The sequence below is a fragment of the Nicotiana sylvestris genome, chromosome 3 (genome assembly GCF_000393655.2).
Source record: "Nicotiana sylvestris chromosome 3, ASM39365v2, whole genome shotgun sequence".
NCBI classification, from domain to species: Eukaryota; Viridiplantae; Streptophyta; class Magnoliopsida; order Solanales; family Solanaceae; genus Nicotiana; species Nicotiana sylvestris.
In genome coordinates, this window is record NC_091059.1 from 124,503,262 (window position 1) to 124,525,264 (window position 22,003).

General features: G+C 41.1%; 1 protein-coding gene across 1 annotated transcript; it reads left to right on the plus strand.

The window, feature by feature from the left end:
• The first annotated feature begins 531 nt into the window (after window positions 1-531).
• Window positions 532-1,371, plus strand: LOC138887980 (uncharacterized). The gene has a single exon (XM_070169773.1). It carries the CDS (start codon window positions 532-534, stop codon window positions 1,369-1,371), a length of 840 nt encoding a protein of 279 aa, XP_070025874.1.
• Window positions 1,372-22,003: the final 20,632 nt, after the last annotated feature.

Consider the following 22,003-nt stretch of genomic DNA (forward strand, 5'->3'; position numbering starts at 1 on the left):
GTTTGACGAGCCCTCATGGTAGACGCGGTTAGCATTCAGCGAAGGATCGGTAAGACTCCACCTCATTCGGAGTGCAGCCGAGTCTATAAGTCATCGTGTTAGAGTTTTGATACAGTCTTATGGGTAGGATGGTGCCCTATCCTATTTGATGTCTAATACTCTTAGAGGCTTTGTAGACACAGGTTTATTATGTACAGTATGTCAGAGGCCTTGACGGTCCATATGTATTCATGTTTTATGAACGATGGTTCATTAATATAACATTTGTCCACTTATAATTGTACATTACGAGTTGTGTCCATGTTGGCCCATGATAGTTACAAAAGGAATGAATAGGTTACAGAGTGGTTCGCTCGGGCTAGTTCGGCACCGGGTGCCAGCCACACCTCCCCAGGTTTAGGGCGTGACACAAAGACTTGCCAAGAAAAATGGTGAGAATCAATTCAAGAAGTTCATTCAAATGATGAAGAGTCTCTCAATCAATGTGTCATTAGTTGAAGCTTTGGAATAAATGTCGGTTATGTAAAATTTATGAAGGATCTTGTGACAAAGAAGCAGTCAATGAATTTTGAAACTATCAAAGTCACTCATCAAGTGAGTGCAATCGTGCATTCAATGGCTCTTAAGTTGGAGGATCCCAATGCTTTAATGATTCCTTGTACAATTGGAAGTGTCGAGTTTGCCAAAGCTCTTTGTGATCTTGAGAAAAGTATCAATTTGATGCCCTATTCAGTTTTCAAGACTTTGGGAATTGGGCAACCAAGACACACCTCTATGAGATTGCAAATGGCCGATAGTACTATAAAGAGGCCCTTGGGAGTGATTGAAGATGTTTTAATTCGTGTTGATAAATTCATTATTCCGGCAAATTTTGTCATTCTAGATTGTGAAGTTGATTATGAGGTGCCGATTATTCTCGGGAGACATTTTCTTGCTACGGGGAAGGCTCTTTGTGATGTTGAATCCAAAGAACTTACCTTCCGGGTTGGCGATGAAAAAGTGGTATTCCATGTGTGTAAGTCCATTCGGCAACCAAATAGCAATGAGGTGTGCTCTTTTGTGGACTTGGTGACCGATGTTATTGTTGATAAAACAAGTGCTAGGATCAATGTTGGTGATATGTTGGAGGCCGTCTTGCTCAAATTTGATGATGACGAGATGGATGGCTTCATGGAATGTGTGAACTCATTGCATGGAATGGGTTCGTACAATTATGCACCTCAGAAATTCTCCTTGGATCTTGAAAATAGGACAACTCCTCCTTCAAAGCCTTATATTGAAGAGCATCCTACCTTGGAGTTGAAGTCATTGCCTCTGGATCTCATCCAAGTCACATCTCTATTTAAGGTTATGAAATGGTCGATGCAATAGTAATACCCAATAAGGAGTCGGGGTCGATTTTCCACAGGGAGCTATGAATGGGACTTAGGAGTATATATTTTAGTATATGAGCTTGAATTATCTCAATTTATACTTCTACAAATTTGGTTTGTTTCTATGTCTAATTTAAACTAAGATTGCAAAGCTAAGAAATGAAACTAGGAAATTGTTTTTGTTGTTTTTCAAATGATATTAGAGGCCTAGGGCTATGACCTTCACCTAGGAGTTTTCCTAATGGGTTGTAAATTTTAAAGCTTGTTTTATTGGACATGGTGTATTATAGCTATCAACACGCAAGTACCCACTTAATACCTCTTGATCAAAGAGTGATTTTGCCCAATTTGGCTTTCTCAAGTCCAAATGGGTATTGAACAAAACGGTTAATAAAAAGTTCAAGTCAGGTTTTACTATCTCTAGGTTCAACTTTTTAATTGGGCTTATCAATCTCTCGATTGACGCAATTTTTTGTTAGCCAAGCTTTCCTAGACTAAGTCTCTCTTTTTCAAGTAGAGACCAAGTCAAAAAGGCATGAACTAACATTTGCAACCATTAATTCTACAATTAAAAGCAAGAACAAGGCTAAACAATAAACACCCAACCATAAACAAACAATAAATCAAACACCCATTAAAATTACACTCTAGGGTTAGGTAACAACCCTAGTGAAAAGCTAGCTACTCGGCTAAAAATAGAAGAAGTAGAAGAAGAAATGATAAATACACCCATATTGATAATTAAAATGATGAAAATCAATGTTCAAAAAGCTCAAAATAGCAAAAACTACTATAAAGAGTAAAAGAAACAGTCTATTGTAGCGACTGATGTCAAAACTTGACCTAAAAAGTGAAACTCTTTTATTTATACAAGGCTGGAACTTTTGGACAAAAATGCCCTTTTCAGAGGTTCTGCGGCTGCACAACTCCATGTGCGGTCCGTACTAAGCATCAGCGTGACATGATTGGAAATCTGCGACCACATATTCTGAATTGCGGCCGCACTAATCTTTTTCTGCGGTTCGCATAATAATGTCTGCGGTAGCACAATAATTGTGCGGTCCGCACTTTTGTTGGACTTGAGATGCAGGTTCTCTGAAAATTTGCTCTAACCCAGTTTCTGCGGCCGTACATATCATGTGCGGATCGCACTTTGCACATTTCTCTGATGGGAATTTCTTCACAACCTGCGGCCGCAGATGATATTCTACGGTCCACAGTTCTGCGCTTTTGTGCTTGTTTTTGTCTTGAGTTTAGATTACTCCTTCTTGAGTTGGATTTCATCTTGGGAGCTCATCTTCTAATATTCCTGCAATTAAGCACATTTCATCAATTTTTGAGAACACAATTAAGCACATTTGGACTAAAACGAAAGTTAAAAGGTACTAATAAGTAGTCAAAATCCCCACTTATCAACTCCCCCAAACTTAAACATTGCTTGCCCTCAAGCAAATAAATAATTTTCACCTCCACAAATTAAGAGCTATTCTAGCTAATTAAAGGTGCATCAATCACACATCACTTGGGACCAAAAATTACCCACAACACTTATGAATTATCAACAAGGCAACAAGTTAAACTTTTAAGCACAAATGGTTCTAATGTGACACTTGAGCATCAAGAATTGACTTTATTCATTAAGGAAGCTCGCTCTTTTATGTAGTTCATTGTGGATCCCAAATTCCTTGTAACGACCCGGCCAGTCGTTTCATGAGTTACAGCCTCATTTCCCCCATTTCTGCTTCCTTATGTGTTGTTCAACAATATTTTATCGTATCGTGTTGGTTGGTTCGGGTTTGGAGTAGTGTTAGACTAATATGAGACACTTAGTCTCTTAAGTTGGCCATTTAGTTGGAAAAGTCAACCAAAAGTTGACTTGTGGGTAAATGATCACGGAATTTGGTTTTTATGGTTTAGATAGCTTTGTTAGGTGATTTGGGCTTTAGGAAAGTGATTGGAATGTAAATTAGAGGTCTGTGGTAGATTTAGGTTTGAATTAGCGAAATTAGAATTTTGGCGTTTTCCGGTTGGTAGTGGAAATTTTGATATCGGGGTCGGAATGGAATTCCGAAAATTGTAGTAGGTCTGCTATGTCATTTGTGATGTGTGTGCAAAATTTCAGGTCTTTCAGATGAGGTCTGATAGGATTTTTGATGGTTTGCGAAATTTGGAAGTTTTGGAATCCTTAGGCTTGAATCCGAGGTTGTTTTGATGTGTCGATGTTGTTTTGAGTGTTCCGAGGGTTGGTATGAGTTTGAATGATGATATGTAACTTGTTCATATTTTTGGTTGAGGTCCCGGGGGACTCGGGAAGAATTCAGAAGATTTTTAGAAAGTTTGGATTTGTAATTGAGCGGCTTCAGTTGCTGCTCCTGTCATAACCGCACCTGCAGATTGGGGACCGTAGGTGCGAGACTGCAGAAGCGCTAGAGCAGCCGCAGATGCGGCCATAAGCAAGAAGTCTAGGAGTCGGAGGTGCGAAAGATGGAACGCACCTGCGAGACCGCAGGTGCGGGTAGGGCGGTGCAGGAGAAGTTTAAGAGAAATAAGTGAAAACCGCATATGTGGTTGGTTATACCGCAGAAGCGGTACCGCACGAGTGAGAAAAGGATTGTAGGTGCGGAATCCCTGGGCCAGAAAGTATATAAGCTTCCCTACGCGAATTTTTGCCCATTTCCACCATTTTTTAGACGGGCTTGGAGCGTTTTGAGAGGATTTGAAGAGGGATTCGAAGGGTAATGCTTGGAAGTAAGGTTTTTGAACTCAATACTCAATTCTACGGTGATTTCTAACTGATTAGACATGAAATTAGTGGAATTTAAGGGTTAAAATTGGAGAATTAGGGCTTGAAATTTGAGAGTTTAAATTGGAAATTTGAGGGGCCATTTGAGGTCCGATTTTGATGTTCATGGTATGTATGGACTCGTGGGAGGATAAGGATTCTAGTGATGTGATTTTTATCGGATTCCGAGACTTGGACCTGGGGGTTGGGTTTAACTAATTTCGGGATTTTTGATGTAATTTGATTATTTTCGTGTGGGCTTTGTTCCCTTAGCATATATTTATGTTATGATTCTGATTTTGGATAGGTTCGGGGAAATTTGAGGCCGAGTCGAGTGGCAAGGGCATTGCGAAGTAGATTTTCATCCGGTTCGAGGTAAGTAATGATTGTAAATCTAGACCTGAGGGTATGAAACCCCGGAATTTCATATTGTTTTGATAAATGAGGTGACGCACATGCTAGGTGACGGGCGTATGGGCATGCCCCCATAGGGATTGTGACTTGGTCCATCCTGTGGCGACTGTAGAGTTGCATATTTTGATAAACTTTATATAATATTCATGTGTTTTAGAAATGAATCTGTTAACTTGGGCTGAATGCCATGTTTGGGGCCTTGTGCCGAACTGTTTGGACCCTTAAAGGTATTTTACTACATTCCTCACACTATTTTGATTCGAAAGCATATCCTCAGTCATGATTTATACCTGTTTACTTTTGATTTAGTTTCATTACCCCGTTTTAAATGTTTGAAAGTTGTTTGGGCTGAGTTTTCCTTATTTTTCACTTAAATGCACGAGTGGCTGTGAGGTTGATGACTGAGAGGGGCCAACGGACGGATAGTGAGGATTATATATTATGGATCGGGTTGCATGCTGCATTTATATTTATATGGATCAGGTTGCACACCGCAGTGATATGTTGGATCAGGCTACACGCCGTAGTGATATAGCGCTTGGGATGTAGGAGCCCCTCCAGCATCTTCATACGGATCGGGTTGCACGCCGCAACGGTTATTATTATGAGATATCTATTGAGCGGGAGTGTTGAGTGTGAGTACTGATTGATGAGAGTTGAGTCACGAGTGACTGAGAGGCTTGCCCGAGCGGCTATACTTATGAGTGATACTTTGCCCGAGGGGCTTGTTATGAAATTACTATTTTCACTCTCCTTTATACTGAGCCTCTATTTAAAATGTATTGAACAAATGTTTTAAATAATTTTCATTGAAACTAAAGTTTTACGAGTGTTTTGGAAATTGAACTACAGATTTGACTTTGCTTTTCCATTGAGACTTTATATTAGATTATTTATATGATTTAAATGCTCGTCACTGCACTCAGACTTTATTTACTTTGTGATGATAGGCTATAATTGTGTATTTTAGTCGCTTATTACACTTTAATTTACTGCACTTTAATTGAGTTTGGGCTTTAATCGTTAGTGTTTTGCACTAAATATGTGTTTTCTGCCTTGTAGGAGTTCCGATCTATGTAGGCGTTATGGAATGAATTCAAGTGATTTGGAGCTTTGAAGTCTGAGTAAAAGCCTAAGACATAAGCCGGGATCGTGTTCGTAGGTCGTGTACCAAGTCCGGATGTTAAAAGAGGATGAAATAAGTTCACTCTGAGAAAATTACATTGTCGTGCCGCATGGGCCGCCGCATGGCGCGGCGCAGCAATGTAAAATGTTGCCTGATGTGAAAAGTTGAGGCTGCTGATAATTTCCATTAGCGCGCCGCAGGGCGCGGCGCATGGTGCGGTGCGGCTGTACAAAATTTACAGAGCCAGAGTCCTATTTCATGCAGGAGAAGGTGTTTTCGTCTAGGCCCAACCCTACTTGGTATATATACATGGAAAAATGTTATTTTGGAGATCTAACAGACTTTTGACACATCTTAGACCTAGGGACACACTTTAGACGTGGAGGAACATACACCACGCTTAGAGGAGGCTTCTAACTAGTTTTTTTTCTCTTCTCTTCCTTTAATTTCATAGTCCATTAGTTCTAGAGTTTTGGGTGCTACATGAACGTTGTAGTTTGAAGCTTAGATTGTTCTTATTATTTTATCATATTGGTTTATTTATTCAATCTTGCGCTTAATTATTTAATTGTTTGATCACCAATTGAATACTATCTACGAATCTTGGATTGAACTCGGGGAGAGGGAATTCTAGATTGCATATAAGATTGGGTAGAGCAAGATCTTAACTCTTAGGGGGGGCGGATTTGCGGTTAGGATAGGAATATACCTAATCGCCTTGCTTGGTTACTATATAGGAATTATTAATGCGTTCTTATTAATCCTAATTCCATAGGAATGTAGGCGTTAGATTAGCTTGAATAGGTGAGTCGTACTTCGGGAGAAAACTACGAGCAATATTAACCCTATCAACCAGTAAACCAGATAAATTAATTAGATGATTTAAGTGGAAAACTCAACGGGATTGTTAGCTAACCCATAACTCTAGAATATTCACCCACATTGAATTCGCCGTTAAGCTTGTCGTTGTTTTCTTTGATCTCTTAATTTGTTACTTTAGATTAATTTTAGTAAAATATTCACACTTTAGGATTCGCTTGAATAGATTAATTGTTTGGTTTAATTTAGTTGATAGTTAATCACATGTCCCCGTGGGTACGATATCTGGACTTTACAATCCTATATTACTTGTCTACCACGTATACTTGCATGTGCGTTTGGGAGCAACAAGTTTTTGGCGTCGTTGTCGGGGACTTAGAAATTAACTAGTCTACTAGGTTAGATTTTTACTTTTTTTCTATTCAAGTTTCTTTTTATTTTTATTTTAGTTTAATATTTTATTATCTTTGTTGATATGGCATCTTGGAATGATAATTGGTCGAATATGGGTTATTCTTATTATGGTGATCCTTGTCCATATTGTGGAGGACCACACTTGTGGCAAAATTGTGAATCTCAATCTTATGGGTGGAATATTTGTAATATGTGTGGTGGTCAAGGTGGCCATTGGGATGGTTGTCCTAATTCTTATTATCCTTCTCAGACTTCTTTTTATAATATTTCTAATAATGTTTATGAGTTTAATAAGAGCAATGAAGTGGAGGATATGGAAAGCATGGCTCGTATTATGGACATTATGAGGCAAATAGTCGAGCAACGGGATGAAATTCGAAAGGCTATACAAAGAATTAGTGAAGCAATCATGAGAATGATGGCCGAGGCGGAGGAAGTGGTTGAAGAAAGAGAGTTCCCACCAGAAGTTAATTTAGAAGAAGCAGATATAGTGAGCCAATCTTGGCTAGAGGAACAAGCTCAACTGATAAAATCTCATGAGTTTCTCCGTGATGGTCTTTCAAATATGACAGAACAACTGATAGAAGGAAAAACTGAGCTCAGGCAAGAGATAGACCAATTTGGCTCAGATATCCATGACATGCAGGCTCAATTGAATAAAAAGGTTGAGACGTCTGATGCCCAACAACAAATTGTTGTGGACACTGGTCAACTTATGGAGCAAAAAGAGGAATCCCAACTATTCGACCAAATTATTCATGATACCAAGGTTGACGAAGAGTGCAAAATTGAGGATGTCAAAAATAATGCAATTTTGGAGTTGGAGCGTATTGGACCTCATTCTAAATACTTTTCAACATTGTGTTTGGTTGGTGATATGGAAATTGATCCATTCGAGCATATGGAGGAGTCAATAGATGAGGAACAAAGTGTTTATATTCTGAAATTTGCCATATCGAGGAGGCAAAACGACATCCCTCACTTAAAAGCCAAAAAGTGCAAGACGCGATATCTATTACTTGGTTCCTTTATTTTCATACCACCGCCCCAGGAACATGACAGAAAAATTGAAGCAAAATTGGGGGCACAATTCATATCCTCAAAGTGGAAGCAAAAGTGGTGAAAGTGATGGCGTCATGCTGCGACGTTAAATCAGGCGCTTGTTGGGAGGCAACCTAGCTTTACTACTTTTTTTTATTATTTTTTTATTATATTATTTTTTTAGTGTTTATTTTGATTTTGTAGGAGTACGAGCATGGAGTCAAAGCGAATAGGCATGTGCAAAAGCGAGTAGGTGGTTGAAACTAAGTGTGAGGTACCCGTACAAAGAATCATACCTGGGAGAAGTCTGAGTATCCCGTGAGCTGCTAATACTTCGGCCTTTGGCCTACCAGGGAGTTTATTTTACCCTCTTGTTATTTTCAGCGTGCATTGAGGACATTGCACAATTTTAAGTGTGGGGTGAGGAGATTGTTTGGGTGATTTTCTATGCTATTTTAGCTTAATTGTAGTAGGAGTTTTTGTCAAAAAAAAAATGGACTTTTCCCAACGATGGATTTCCTAGACAGTTCTCTTGAGGGATTTAAGTCGAAAGAAAAAGAAAAAAAAAGGTTTTCTTTGTAGGTAGTGTAGCAATTCCCCCTTGGTTTTTCTTTGAGCCGTGGTTCTTTTCCAAGGGTTTTGTTTGAACCGGGTGTAGGTAGTTTTATTTTTTTTAGGAGAGAAGCCATTGTGTTATGATTGAAATTGAAGCAATATCTTTTAACTTTGTCATGCCTTGAGAATAGTGAGTACTTTTGTTGTGACACTTAAGCTCAATTTTTGACTCTTGTATAAGTACCTTAAATTGTATGATCTTAACTTTGCTTAAATTCTTTGACTAGAGTGTCTTGATGAGTTCAATCCTGAGTGAGTTATGTGCCATGTATGTGTAAGGTTTCGTGTTATTCTGCGCATTGCATTTGATGTCTAGAACTTGCCATGTGTATTTGCAAAGCGAAATAGTAGTTTTGTTCAGTCCTGGAAGTGATATAGGAGTTTCTTTGTTGAGCCATATAAATATATTACCAGCCTAATTGTTATATATCATAGTTAACCCCTTTGAGCCTGTAATCATGTTTCTTTGGCAACCACATTACAAGCCTTACTCATTTGTTTGAATTAACCATCTATTTGAACCTTTTCACCTCTCATGAGCACTTGAATTGTTATGAACTTTGTAAAAGTTAAAGTGTGGGGTGGTTGGGTTGGCTTTTGAGTGGAACTAATGAAATAAGGAGAAAGGTGCACTGTTTTGAAAAAATAAGAGTCACATGAATTGAAAAGAAAAAAAATAGTTGTATTGCTGTGAAAAGAATTCTTTGATAGTGGTGATTGTTGATGTAATTGTGCTTAAAGAAGTATGAAGTTAATGTACATTGATGTGAAGGTGGATTTATGGTTTGACATAAGTGTGGGGTTTTCAACGTTAAAGTGTATGTATTAAAGTGCTTAGGGAGGAATAGTCACTCTTATATCTAAATGTATCATACCCGTCCCGCAGCCTACATTACAGCCAAATAAAGTAATACTTGATCCTAAACTGAATAAGCTCGATTAGTAGAGTAATACACTACGGGCAAGCTTATGGTGCATCTTTTGTGGCATATGAATGTTATTTCTGAGAGTGAGTGAATTCTTTCTATCTTGAGTTCCTAATTGTTCTTAAATTTTATTGTGTGGACTACTCTCTTTTATTGTGTTAGGGCACTTGATTCATGAAGGAAAGGTAATCTCATTGACCTCTATGTTAGAGTAAGTGAGTAAGTTGTGAATAATGCGTGGTACTTGTGAGTCAAATCTTGAGGTTAAGATGTTACGCTCTTGTGCTTAGTCTATTTTAAATATTCTTGGTATGATGAGTTAGGAGAATTGTTTAAAAGGTTGTGTCTATATAAAGTGTAGTTTGATTGCTCGAGGACGAGCAATGGTTTAAGTGTGGGGTGTTTATGATAGGCTATAATTGCGTATTTTAGTCGCTTATTACACTTTAATTTACTGCACTTTAATTGAGTTTGGGCTTTAATCGCTAGTGCACTAAATATGTGTTTTCTGCCTTGTATGAGTGATTCCGATCTATGTAGGCGTTATGGAATGAATTCAAGTGCTTTTGGAGCTTTGAAGTCTGAGTAAACGCCCAAGACATTAAGCCGAGATCGTGTTCGGAGGTCATGTACCAAGTCCGGATGTTAAAAGAGGATGAAATAAGTTCACTCTGAGAAAATTACACTGCCGCACTGCATGGGCCGCCGCATGGCGCAGTGCAGCGGTGTAAAATGTTGCCTGATGTGAAAAGTTGAGGCTGCTGATAATTTCCATTAGCGCGGCGCAGGGTGCGGCGCATGGTGCAGTGTGGCTGTACAAAATTTACAGAGCCAGAGTCCTATTTCATGAAGGAGAAGGTGTTTTCGTCTGGGCCCAACCCTACTTGGTATATATACATGGAAAAATGTTATTTTGGAGATCTAATAGACTTTTGACACATCTTAGACCTAGGGACACACTTTAGACGTGGAGGAATATACACCACGCTTGGAGGAGGCTTCTAACTAGTTTTTTTTCTCTTCTCTTACTTTAATTTCATAGTCCATTAGTTCTAGAGTTTTGGGTGCTACATGAACGTTGTAGTTTGAAGCTTAAATTGTTCTTATTATTTTATTATATTGGTTTATTTATTCAATCTTGCGCTTAATTATTTAATTGCTTGATCACCAATTGAATACTATCTACGAATCTAGGATTGAACTCGGGAGAGGGAATTCTAGATTGCATATAAGATTGGATAGAGCAAGATCTTAACTCTTAGAGGGGCGGATTTGCGGTTAGGATAGGAATATACCTAATCGCCTTGCTTGGTTACTATATAGGAATTATTAATGCGTTCTTGTTAATTCTAATTCCATAGGAATATAGGCGTTAGATTAGCTTGAATAGGCGAGTTGTACTTCGGGAGAAGGCTACGAGCAATATTAACCCTGTCAACCAATAAACCAGATAAATTAATTAGATGATTTAAGTGGAAAACTCAACAGGATTGTTAGCTAACCCATAACTCTAGAATATTCACCCACATTGAATTCGCCGTTAAGCTTGTCGTTGTTTTCTTTGATCTCTTAATTTGTTACTTTAGATTAATTTTAGTAAAATATTCACACTTTAGGATTCGCTTGAATAGATTAATTGTTTGGTTTAATTTAGTTGATAGTTAATCACAAGTCCCTATGGGTACGATATCTGGACTTACAATCCTATATTACTTGTCGACCACGTATACTTGCGTGTGCGTTTGGTTGCAACACTTTGGTTACTTACTGAGTTGGCGTACTCACATTACTCTCTGCACCTTGTGTGTAGATCCAGGTGCTAGAGCATCGGAGTAAGAGCTTTTAGCAGCTTCTGAGTATTTCGGGAGATAGCAAGGTAGCTGCACGGCATTCGCAGCCTTGACTTTCTCCTTCCTATCCTTAGTGTTATTTATTTCAGTCTTTTCTTCTTGTATTGAGTAGACATTAGTGGACAGTATCTTAGTGGCTCATGACTAGTGATACCAGGATTGGGCAGTGTGGATGTATTTTGCGTATTTTGTTCTTCTTCTGCATATTTTATTATATTAAATGAAAGACTTGTGTTCATAACTGATCTGGAAAATGAATTTACAAAAGACACTGATGTTATCTGTATTGATTTGGCTTGCCTAGTACTATGATAGGCACCATCACGACCGAGATGGTTTAGGATCGTGACAAGTTGGTATCAAAGCCTAGGTTACATAGGTCTCACGGGTCATGAGCCGGTTTAGTAGAGTCTCACGGATCGTTATGGAGATGTCTGTGCTTATCCTCGAGAGGCTATAGAACCTTTAGGAAAACTTCACATTCTTGAAATTCCTGTCGTGCGAATCTGTTGATTCTAGTACTAAACTTCTGTTATTTTATTCTCTCACAGATGATGAGGACACGTGCTACCAGTTAGGACGGACGACCACTAGTTGGGGCCACTAGAGGCCGAGGTCGCGGTCGAGGCCGAGGTAGGGGTAGAGGTGTAGCCCGTACAGCAAATGGGGCAGCACCTACAGATCCAATAACCGCCCCAGTTCATGATCAGATTCCAGTAGGGGATGTTCAGGCACCCGCTGTGCCTATTGTTATTCCGAGTCTTCAGGAGACCTTGGCTTAGATCTTGACCGTATGCACTAGACTTGCTTAGGCGGTCGCAGTTTCTACTACAGCAGCCACTTCTTAGGTCAGGGGAGGCACTCAGACTCCTACCGCCCGCACACCCGAGCAGGTTGTTCAGGGATTGCAGACACCGGAGGCACCACCAGCCCAACCGGTTGCACTTACTCAGGATTTTGTAGTACCAGTTATGCCTGAGGACGAGCAACGTCGATTGGAGAGGTTTGGTAGACTTCAGCCTCCGACTTTTAGTGGTGCACAGGGCGAGGATGCCCAGGGTTTCTTGAATAAATGATAGAGGATTCTTCGTACAGCGGGCAGCGGGGTAGCATTTACTACTTTTCAGTTTTTTGGAGCTACCTTCACTTGGTAGGAGGCTTATGAGAGGTGTAGGCCCGGTGGTGCAGCGCCCCTTACCTGGCAGCAGTTTTCCATTCTCTTTATGAGAAGTATGTGCCACAGTCTTGCAGGGAGGAGCTGCACAGGCAGTTCGAGTAGTTGCGTTAGGATGATATGATTGTGATGCAGTATGAGATGAGGTTCTCAGAGTTAGCTCGTCATGCTATTTGGTTGGTTCCTATGGATAGAGAGAGTATTACGAGGTTCATTGATGGCCTCACATATTAGCTTCGGATTCTCATGACCAGAGAGAGTGTCGGGTGCTACTTTTGAGGAGGTTGTTGATATTGCTCGAGATATTGAGTCAGTTTGTTGCCAGGAGCGAGATGCGAGGGAGGACAAGAGGCCTCGGGGATCTGGTAGTTTTGGTGGTGTTCCTTTGAGAGGTCAGTTTCAGCACGGTAAAGGTGGCACATTAAGGCATGCTCAGTCAGCCACCTAGTTCATCGTGGGGCACCATGGGGCCACGGTTCTCACAGTTATCATCAAGGTCATTCATCACTTAGTGCCCTTCCAGCCTATAGTTTGTCCCGTGTTCCATCAGTTTTGGGCTCTTCTATGCCAGGTCCTTCTACTGGTCATTCCGGTGTGAGGGGTTCCCTTCAATCCCCGTTCCCCGCACAAGGGAGTTGTTACAAGTGTAGAGAGTTTGGACATATGAGGAGGAAGTGTCCTCATCTTCTTGAGGGTCCATCTCAGCAGAGGAGTCAGCCTTCGACTTCAGCTCCAGTTACTTCGATACCTGCCCAGGCAGCTAGGGGTGGGGGTTAGTCATCTAGGGGTCTCCCTAGAGGGGGAGGCCGATCAGGTGGCGGTCAGTCCCGTTTCTATGCCCTCCCAGTCAGACCAGATGTCATTACTTTAGATACGGTGATTACACGTATTATCTTAGTCTGCCACAGAGATGCCTCTGTGTTATTTGATCCTGGTTCCACCTTTTCATATGTGTCATCATATTTTGCTCGTTATTTGAATACGCCTCATGAGTCTCTTATTTCCTCTGTTCGTGTATCTACTCCGGTGGGTGATACAATTGTCGAGGCCGTGTAAATCAGTCGTGTGTGGTGACTATTGGGGGTCTGGAGAACCGAGTGGACCTTTTGTTGCTGAGTATGGTGAACTTTGATGTGATATTAGGCATGGATTGACTATCTCTGTATCGGGCTATATTGGACTGTCATGCTAAGACAGTGACGTTAGCTATGCCAGGTGTGCCACGGATTGAGTGGTGAGGTTCAACTGATTTTGTCCCAGTAAGGTGATTTCGATGGTTGGGAAAGGTTGTCTTTCATACTTAGTATTTGTGAGAGATGTCAGTGCAGAGACGCCTAGTATTGATTCTGTTCCAGTGGTGAGGGACTTTCCCAATGTGTTTCCTGCAGACTAGCCGGGCATGCCCCCGGACAGGGATATTGATTTGGTGTCGGCCACTCAGACCATTTCTATTCCACTGTATCGTATGGCACCGGCAGAGTTGAAGGAGTTGAAGAAGCAGCTTCAGGAACTCCTTATTAAGGGGTTTATTCGGCCTAGTGTGTCACATTGGGGTGCGCCTGTTCTGTTTGTGAAGAAGAAGGATGGCACGATGAGTATGTGCATTGATTACAGGTAGTTGAACAAAGTTACAATCAAGAACAAGTATCATTTGCCTCGTATTGATGATTTATTTAATTAGCTTCAGGGAGCGAGGGTGTTCTCCAAGATTGATCTTCGGTCAGGGTACCACCAGTTGAAAATCAGGGACTCGGATATTCTTAAGACAGCTTTCAGGACTCGGTATGGTCATTACGAGTTCCTTGTAATGTCTTTTGGGCTGACCAATGCCCCAGCAACATTCATGTATTTGATGAACAGCGTGTTTCGGCCTTATCTCGACTCGTTTGTGATTGTTTTCATTGATGATATTCTAGTGTACTCGCATAGTTAAGAGGAGCTCGCTGAGCATTTGAGAGTGGTGTTGCAGCGGTTGAGGGAGGAGAAGCTTTATGCAAAGTTCTTCAAGTGTGAGTTTTGGCTCAGTTCAATGGATTTCTTGGGGCACGTGGTGTCCAGTGAAGGTATTCAAGTTGATCCGAAGAAGATAGAGGTTGTCCAGAGTTGGCCTAGACCGTCCTCAGCCATAGAGATTCGCAACTTTCTTGGTTTGGTGGATTATTACCGTCGGTTTGTTCAGGGATTTTCATCTATTGCATCACCCTTGACCAAACTGACTCAAAAGGGTGCTCCATTCAGGTGGTCGGACGAGTGTGAGGCGAGTTTTCAGAAGCTCAAGGCTGCCTTGACCACATCTCCAGTGTTAGTCTTACCTTCAGCTTCAGGTTCATATATAGTGTATTGTGATGCTTCGAGAGTTGGTATTGGGTTTGTGCTGATGTAGGATGGTAGAGTGATTGCTTATGTTTCTCGTCAGTTGAATCCCCATGAAAAGAACTACCATGTTCATGATCTAGATTTGGTTGCCATTATTTATGCGTTTAAGATTTGGAGGCATTACTTGTATGGTGTGTCTTGTGAGGTGTTTACTGATCATCGTAGCCTCCAGAACCTATTCAAGTAGAAGGATCTTAATTTGAGGCAGCGGAGAAGGTTGGAGCTGCTAAAGAACTATGATATCACTATCTTATATCATCTGGGAAAGGCCAATGTAGTGGTCGATGCTTTGAGTAGGAAGGCAGTGAGTATGGGCAGTTTGGCGTATATTCCTATTGGGGAGAGACCTCTTGTAGTTGATGTTCAGGGCTTGGCCAATCGATTCGTGAGGTTGGTTATTTTAGAGCCCGGGCAGGTCTTAGCTTGTGTGGTTTCTTGGTCTTCCTTGTTTGATCGCATCAGAGAGCGCTAGTATGATGATCCTCATTTGCTTGTCCTTAAGGATAGAGTTTAGCACAACGATGCCAGAGATGTGACTATTGGTGATGACGGAGTATTGAGTATGCAGGGTTGGATATGTGCGCCCAATGTGGATGGACTTCGAGAGTTGATTCTAGAGGAGGCTCATAGCTCGTGGTATTCCATCCATCCGGGTGCCGCGAAGATGTATTAGGATTTGAGACAACACTATTGGTGGAAAATAATGAAGATGGATATTGTGGGATATGTATCTCAGTGTCTCAATTGTCAGCAGGTGAAATATGAGCATTAGAGAACGGGTGGCTCGCTTCAACGGTTAGATATTCCAGAGTGGAAGTGGGAGCGGATCACCATGGACTTTGTAGTTGGGTTCCCACGGACTTTGAGGAAGTTCGATGCTATTTGGGTGATTATGGATCGGCTGACCAAGTCTGCATACTTTATTCATATGTGTACTACCTATTATTCAGAGCGGTTAGCAGAGATTTACATCCGAGAGATTGTTCGCCTGTATGGCATTCCAGTTTCCATCATTTTAGACAGAGGTACTCAGTTTACTTTGCAGTTTTGGAGAGGCGTGCAGCGAGAGTTGGGTACTCAGGTTGAGTTGAGCACAGCTTTTCACCCTTAGACGGACGGGTAGTCCGAGCATACTATTCAGATATTGGAGGACTTGTTGCGCGCTTGTGTTATTGATGTTGGGGGTTCATGGGATCTGTTTCTATCGCTCGCGGAGTTTGCATATAACAACAACTATCAGTAGAGTATTCAGATGGCTCCATCTGAGGCTTTATATAGGAGATGGTGTAGATCTCTAGTTGGTTGGTTTGAGCCGGGCGAGGCTAGGCTCTAAGGTACAGACTTAGTGCAGGATGCCTTGGACAAGGTGAAGGTGATTCAAGAGCGGCTTCGTACAATGCAATCGAGATAGAAGAGTTATGCTGACAGGAAGGTTCGTGATGTGTCTTACAGGGTTGGGGAGAAGGTTCCATTGAAGGTTTTATCCATGAAGGGCGTTATGAGATTTGGGAAGAGGGGTAAATTGAGTCCCCGGTTCATTGGGCCTTTTGAGGTACTTCAGAGGATTGGGGAGGTAGTTTATGAGCTGGCTTTGCCACCTAGCTTGTCGAGTGTGCATCCGATATTCCATGTTTCTATGCTCCGGAAGTATATTGGCGATCCGTCTCATGTTTTGGATTTTAGCACGGTTCAGTTAGTCGGTGATTTGACTTATGATATGGAGCCAGTGTCTATTTGGGGCATCAGGTTCGAAAGTTAAGATCAAAGGATATAGCTTTAGTGAAAGCGAAGTAGAGAGGTCGACCCGTAGAGGAGGCTACCTGGGAGACCGAGCGAGAGATACGGAGCAGATATCCTCACCTATTTGAGGCTTCAGGTATGTTTCGTGACTCGTTCTAGGATAAACGTTTGTTTAAGAGGGGGAGGATGTAACGACCCGGTCGGTCGTTTCATGAATTACAGCCCTGTTTCCCTTATTTCTGCTTCCTTATGTGTTGTTCAGCAATATTTCATCGTATCGTGTTGGTTGGTTCGGGTTTAGAGTAGTGTTGGAGTGATATGAGACACTTAGTCTCTTAAGTTGGCCATTTAGTTGGAAAAGTCAACCGGAAGTTGACTTGTAAGTAAATGATCTCACAATTTGGTTTTTATGGTCCGGATAGCTTCGTTAGGTGATTTGGGACTTATGAGCATGATCGGAATGTAATTTGGAGGTCTGTGGTAGATTTAGGCTCGAATTGGCGAATTTGGAATTTTGGCATTTTCTGGTTGGTAGTGAAAATTTTAATATCGGGATCAGAATGGAATTCCGGAAATTGGAGTAGGTCCGCTATGTCATTTGTGATGTTTGTGCAAAATTTCAGGTTTTTCGGATGAGGTTTGATAAGGGTTTTGATCATTTGTGTAAGTCGGAAGTTTTAGAATCCTTAGGCTTGAATCCGAGGGTGTTTTGATGTGTCGATGTTGTTTTGAGTGTTCCGAGGGTTGGAATGAGTTTGAATGATAATATGTGACTTGTTCGTATTTTTGGCTGAGGTCCCGAGTGCCTCAGGATGAATTCGGGAGATTTTCGGAAAGTTTGGCTTTGTAATTGAGCAGCTTCAGCTGTTGCTCGTGTCAGAACCGCACCTGCGGATTGGGGACCGCAGGTGCGAGACCGCAGAAGCGCTAGAGCAGCCGCAGATGCAGCCATAAGCGAGAAGGCCAGGAGTCGCAGGTGCGGAAGATGGAACGCACCTGGGAGACCACAGGTGCGGGTAGGAAGGCGCAGGCGCGATTTAAGAGAAATAAGTGAAAACCGCATATGCGGTTGGTTAGACTGCAGAAGCGGTACCGCAGGTGCGGAATCCCTGGGCTAGAAAGTATATAAGCTACCCTTTGCGAATTTTTGCACATTTCCACCATTTTTGAGATAGGCTTAGAGCTTTTTGAAGAGATATTCGAGGGGTAACGCTTGGAGATAAGGTTTTTGAACTCAATACTCAATTCTATGGATATTTCTAACTGATTAGACATGAAATTAGTGGAATTTAAGGGTTAAAATTAGAGAATTAGGGCTTGAAATTGGGGATATGAGGGCCATTTGAGGTCCAATTTTGATGTTCTTGGCATGTATGGACTCGTGGGAGGATAAGGATTCTAGTGATGTGATTTTTATTGGATTTCGAGATGTGGGCCCGGGGGTCGGTTTTGACTAATTTCGGATTTTTGATGTAATTTGATTATTTTCGTGTGGGCTTTGTTCCCTTAGCATATATTGATGTTATGATTCTGATTTTGGATAGATTTGGGGCGATTTGAGGCTGAGTCGAGTGGCAAGGGCATTGCGGAGTAGATTTTCATCCGGTTCGAGGTAAGTAACGATTGTAAATCTAGGCCTGAGGGTATGAAACCCTAGAATTTTATACTATTTTGATAAATGAGGTGACGCACATGCTAGGTGACGGGCGTATGGGCGTGCACCCGTAGGGATTGTGACTTGGTCCGTCCCGTGACGACTGTAGAGTTGCATATTTTGATAAACTTTATATGATATTCATGTGTTTTAGAAATGAATAAGTTAACTTGGGTTGAATGCCATGTTTGAGGCCTTGTGCCGAACTGTTTGGACCCTTAAGGGTATCTTACTACTTTCCTCACACTGTTTTAATTCGAATGCATATCTTCAGTCATGATTTTTACCTGTTTACTTTTGATTTAGTTTCATTACCCCGTTTTAAATATTTGAAAGTTGTTTGGGCTGAGTTTTCCTAATTTTTCACTGAAATGTACGAGTGGCTGTGAGGTTGATGACTGAGAGGGGCCAAGGGTCGGATGGTGAGGATTATATAAATATTATGGATTGGGTTGCATGCCACAGCAATATTTATATGGATTGGGCCACATGCCACAGCGATATGTTGGATCGGGCTACACGCCACAGCGATATAGCGCTTGGGCTGTAGGAGCCCCTCCAGAGTCTGCACACCCTAGTGAGCGCAGTCGACTATATATTACAGATCGGGCTGCACGTCGTAGCAGTTATTATTATGAGATATCTATTGAGCGGGAGTGTTGAGTATGAGTAATGATTGACGAGAGTTGAGTCACGAGTGACTGAGAGGCTTGCCGGAGGGGCTATACTTATGAGTGATACTTTGCCCGAGGGACTTGTTTATGAAATTACTGTTTTAACTCTCCTTTATACTGAGCCTCTATTGAAAATGTATTGAACAAATGTTTTAAATAATTTTCATTGAAATTGAAGTTTTACGAGTGTTTTGGAAATTGGACTACGGAATTGACTTTGATTTTCCATTGAGATTTTATGTTAGATTATGTATATGATTTAAATGTTTGTCACTGCACTCAGACTTTATTTACTTTAGTTACTTACTGAATAGGCGTACTCACGTTACTCCATGCACCTTGTGTGTTGATCTAGGTGCCAGAGCATCGGAGTGAGGCTTTCAGCAGCTTCTGAGTATTTCCGGAGATAGCAAGGTAGTTGCACGGCGTTCGCATCCTTGCCTTTCTCCTTCCTATCCTTAGTATTATTTATTTCCGTCTTTTCTTCTTGTATTGAGTAGACAGTACTAGACAGTATCTTAGTGGCTCATGACTAGTGACACCAGGATCGGGCAGTGTGGATGTATTTTGCGTATTATATTCTTCTTCCGCATATTTTGTTATATTAAATGACAGACTTGTGTTCATAACTGATTTGGAAAATGAATTTACAAAAGACCCTAATGTTATCTGTGTTGATTCGGCTTGCCTAGTATTGTGATAGGCGCCATCACGATCGGGGTGGTTTGGGGTCATGACACTCCTCCCCCTCTACTTTCCATTTGCCTATCTCACTTGAAAATATAGCACTCAATTCAAAGATTTGTGAAAGGTTCGCTCATCTCTCTAAAAAGAATGTTGCAAGTACGACTTTAAATATCATAGGCTTGCCCATCATGTAAATCACCACTAATGTAAGCTTACTTGGCTTGAAATCACGTAGGGCTTTCTCGGAATGCTATAAAGGCTTTTGGACTAAGGTTGGATAAGCTATGATAGAACAGGTTCATCTTTCCTTAAGCACTCCATTTTCTTTTATCGGCTCATGCTTTGCCAACTCTTTGAGGCATTTTCTTTTCCTTAGGGGAACTAGAGAGACTTAATATCACTCTTTCTTAGTCATGATATTTATTTTGCTCCTTTTTTGCTTTCTCCATGCTTTGAATCATTACTTTTCTTTGAATCCTTTCAACTTTTTCAACTTATTCACTTTTTTTTGCATTTTCCTTTTTATTCTTTCTTTTTCTTGCCTTTCCTTCTCTTCATTTATTTTCTCTTTTTCCTTTATACCATTTTCAAACTCCTCTTCTCTCCCCCAAACTTACATTTTAGCCAATATGTAATAAGAGTGTTAAGGAAAGCTCAGGTGCCAAGAGAGGGTCATGACAAAACGGGTATAGGCTTCTAACATGGTTATCAAATGAGAAAGGTTTTAGGCTCAAATGGGTTGACTAGGGATAACAACATTGGTGGGCCATGGAAAATTTCAAGCGGGACAAGGAGAGACTTTAATCATTTCTCAAGCCAAGAAGAACTTACAATTTCGCCTAGAAACACATTCGGGGCAAGTTCTAGACCATTTACACGGGTACTTGGACTTGCACCAAATACATCTCACCTCTCACGTAGCTACATTGTTAAAGAGGATAGAGTCGAGGTCCCACAACGACCATATTCAAGATTGAAAATCACTATGGTTCGACCAAACCACTCGATGATTGCCTAAGTCAATACAAGAGTCAAAAGGTCACTAACTAGAGCTATTTCTTTCCAAAAACCTTATTTTTAACCATAAGCACGTAGCTAAGTGTATTGGTACCAATTAAAGCATGTTTGACTCTTAGAGCCTGACTCAATTGGGTCTTTTTATTCATTAATACTACTATTACTACCTATACATCAAAGACGGACTCAATCCCTTAAGAAGGTTGTCACGTCATCCATCATTGGGACGAGTCACCCGGTTCACACAAAAACTACCTTTGGAAAGAACCGTGGCATTAAGAAAATTAAAAGCTTATTGTCCACTAAAACATAAAAAGAAGTTACTAACTCAAAAAGAAACTACTAAATTAAACATTAGCTAATAAGAAAACAAAATAAAAAAGCTACAAAGCAAAACTACTGAAAACGTAATGAATATACATAATGAGAGAGGACAAGAGAGAATATATACATCATGAGAGAAAGGAGAGAATATATACAGAATAAGGAGAAAGAAGAAAATATTGTCAGTTATTACAAATCAAATGTCTAGAATCATCAAAATAGCTCAAATAAACTCCACCCCCTAAATAAAAATAAGTATTGTCCCCAATGCTTAACAAAATAAGAATAAGAAAGTGGAGGACTCCCTATCTGGCCTTGGACATCCCTGTGTCCATAGCAGTGCCACCGCCCTCAGCCTCTTCTAACTGAATCTCATCATCCTTAACTCTAGGAGTAGCTAGGTTGGTGAACATCTAGCGCACCACCTTGACACTGTGGTAGCCAGGTCTAGCTCCTCAAACTGGCCAGCTAGTGCCACTAGAGCTCATGGTGTTGTTGGATCTTCTAGTGCTAGTGGATTTGACTCCATCAGCATGTCAAATGGAAGATCACCAGCTGTTGCTATCTTGGTCACCTCTCTCCTTAACTTGTCAACTGATTTCTTGGATGCCTGGGATTTCCTCGTTTTCTTCACCTGCTTTCCCAGCTCCTCAATCACTGCTTCATGTGCTACCAATGTGTTCATTATGGTGGCTTGGTTCTCCAAGAGCTTCTTTAATGTCTCCTCCACTGTCAGAGGAACCTAGGGTGCCGGAATGGATGACTGCAACAATACTGGATATGTCAGACAGCTTTGCAGTGGATATCTACAATCCAGTTGTTGAGGCTCGCTAGTATCTAGGAGACTCACAATGCAGATAGTGGATGAGTGGGCATAGGCACCGGCTTTAAAGCCGAGGTGAAAGGCATTGATGCTGAAGGTGGGGGCATGGCAGCTATATTGGCTGAAGGCTCTGCTGAAGTAGATGGCACGTCAACTGTCTCAGCAACTACCCCA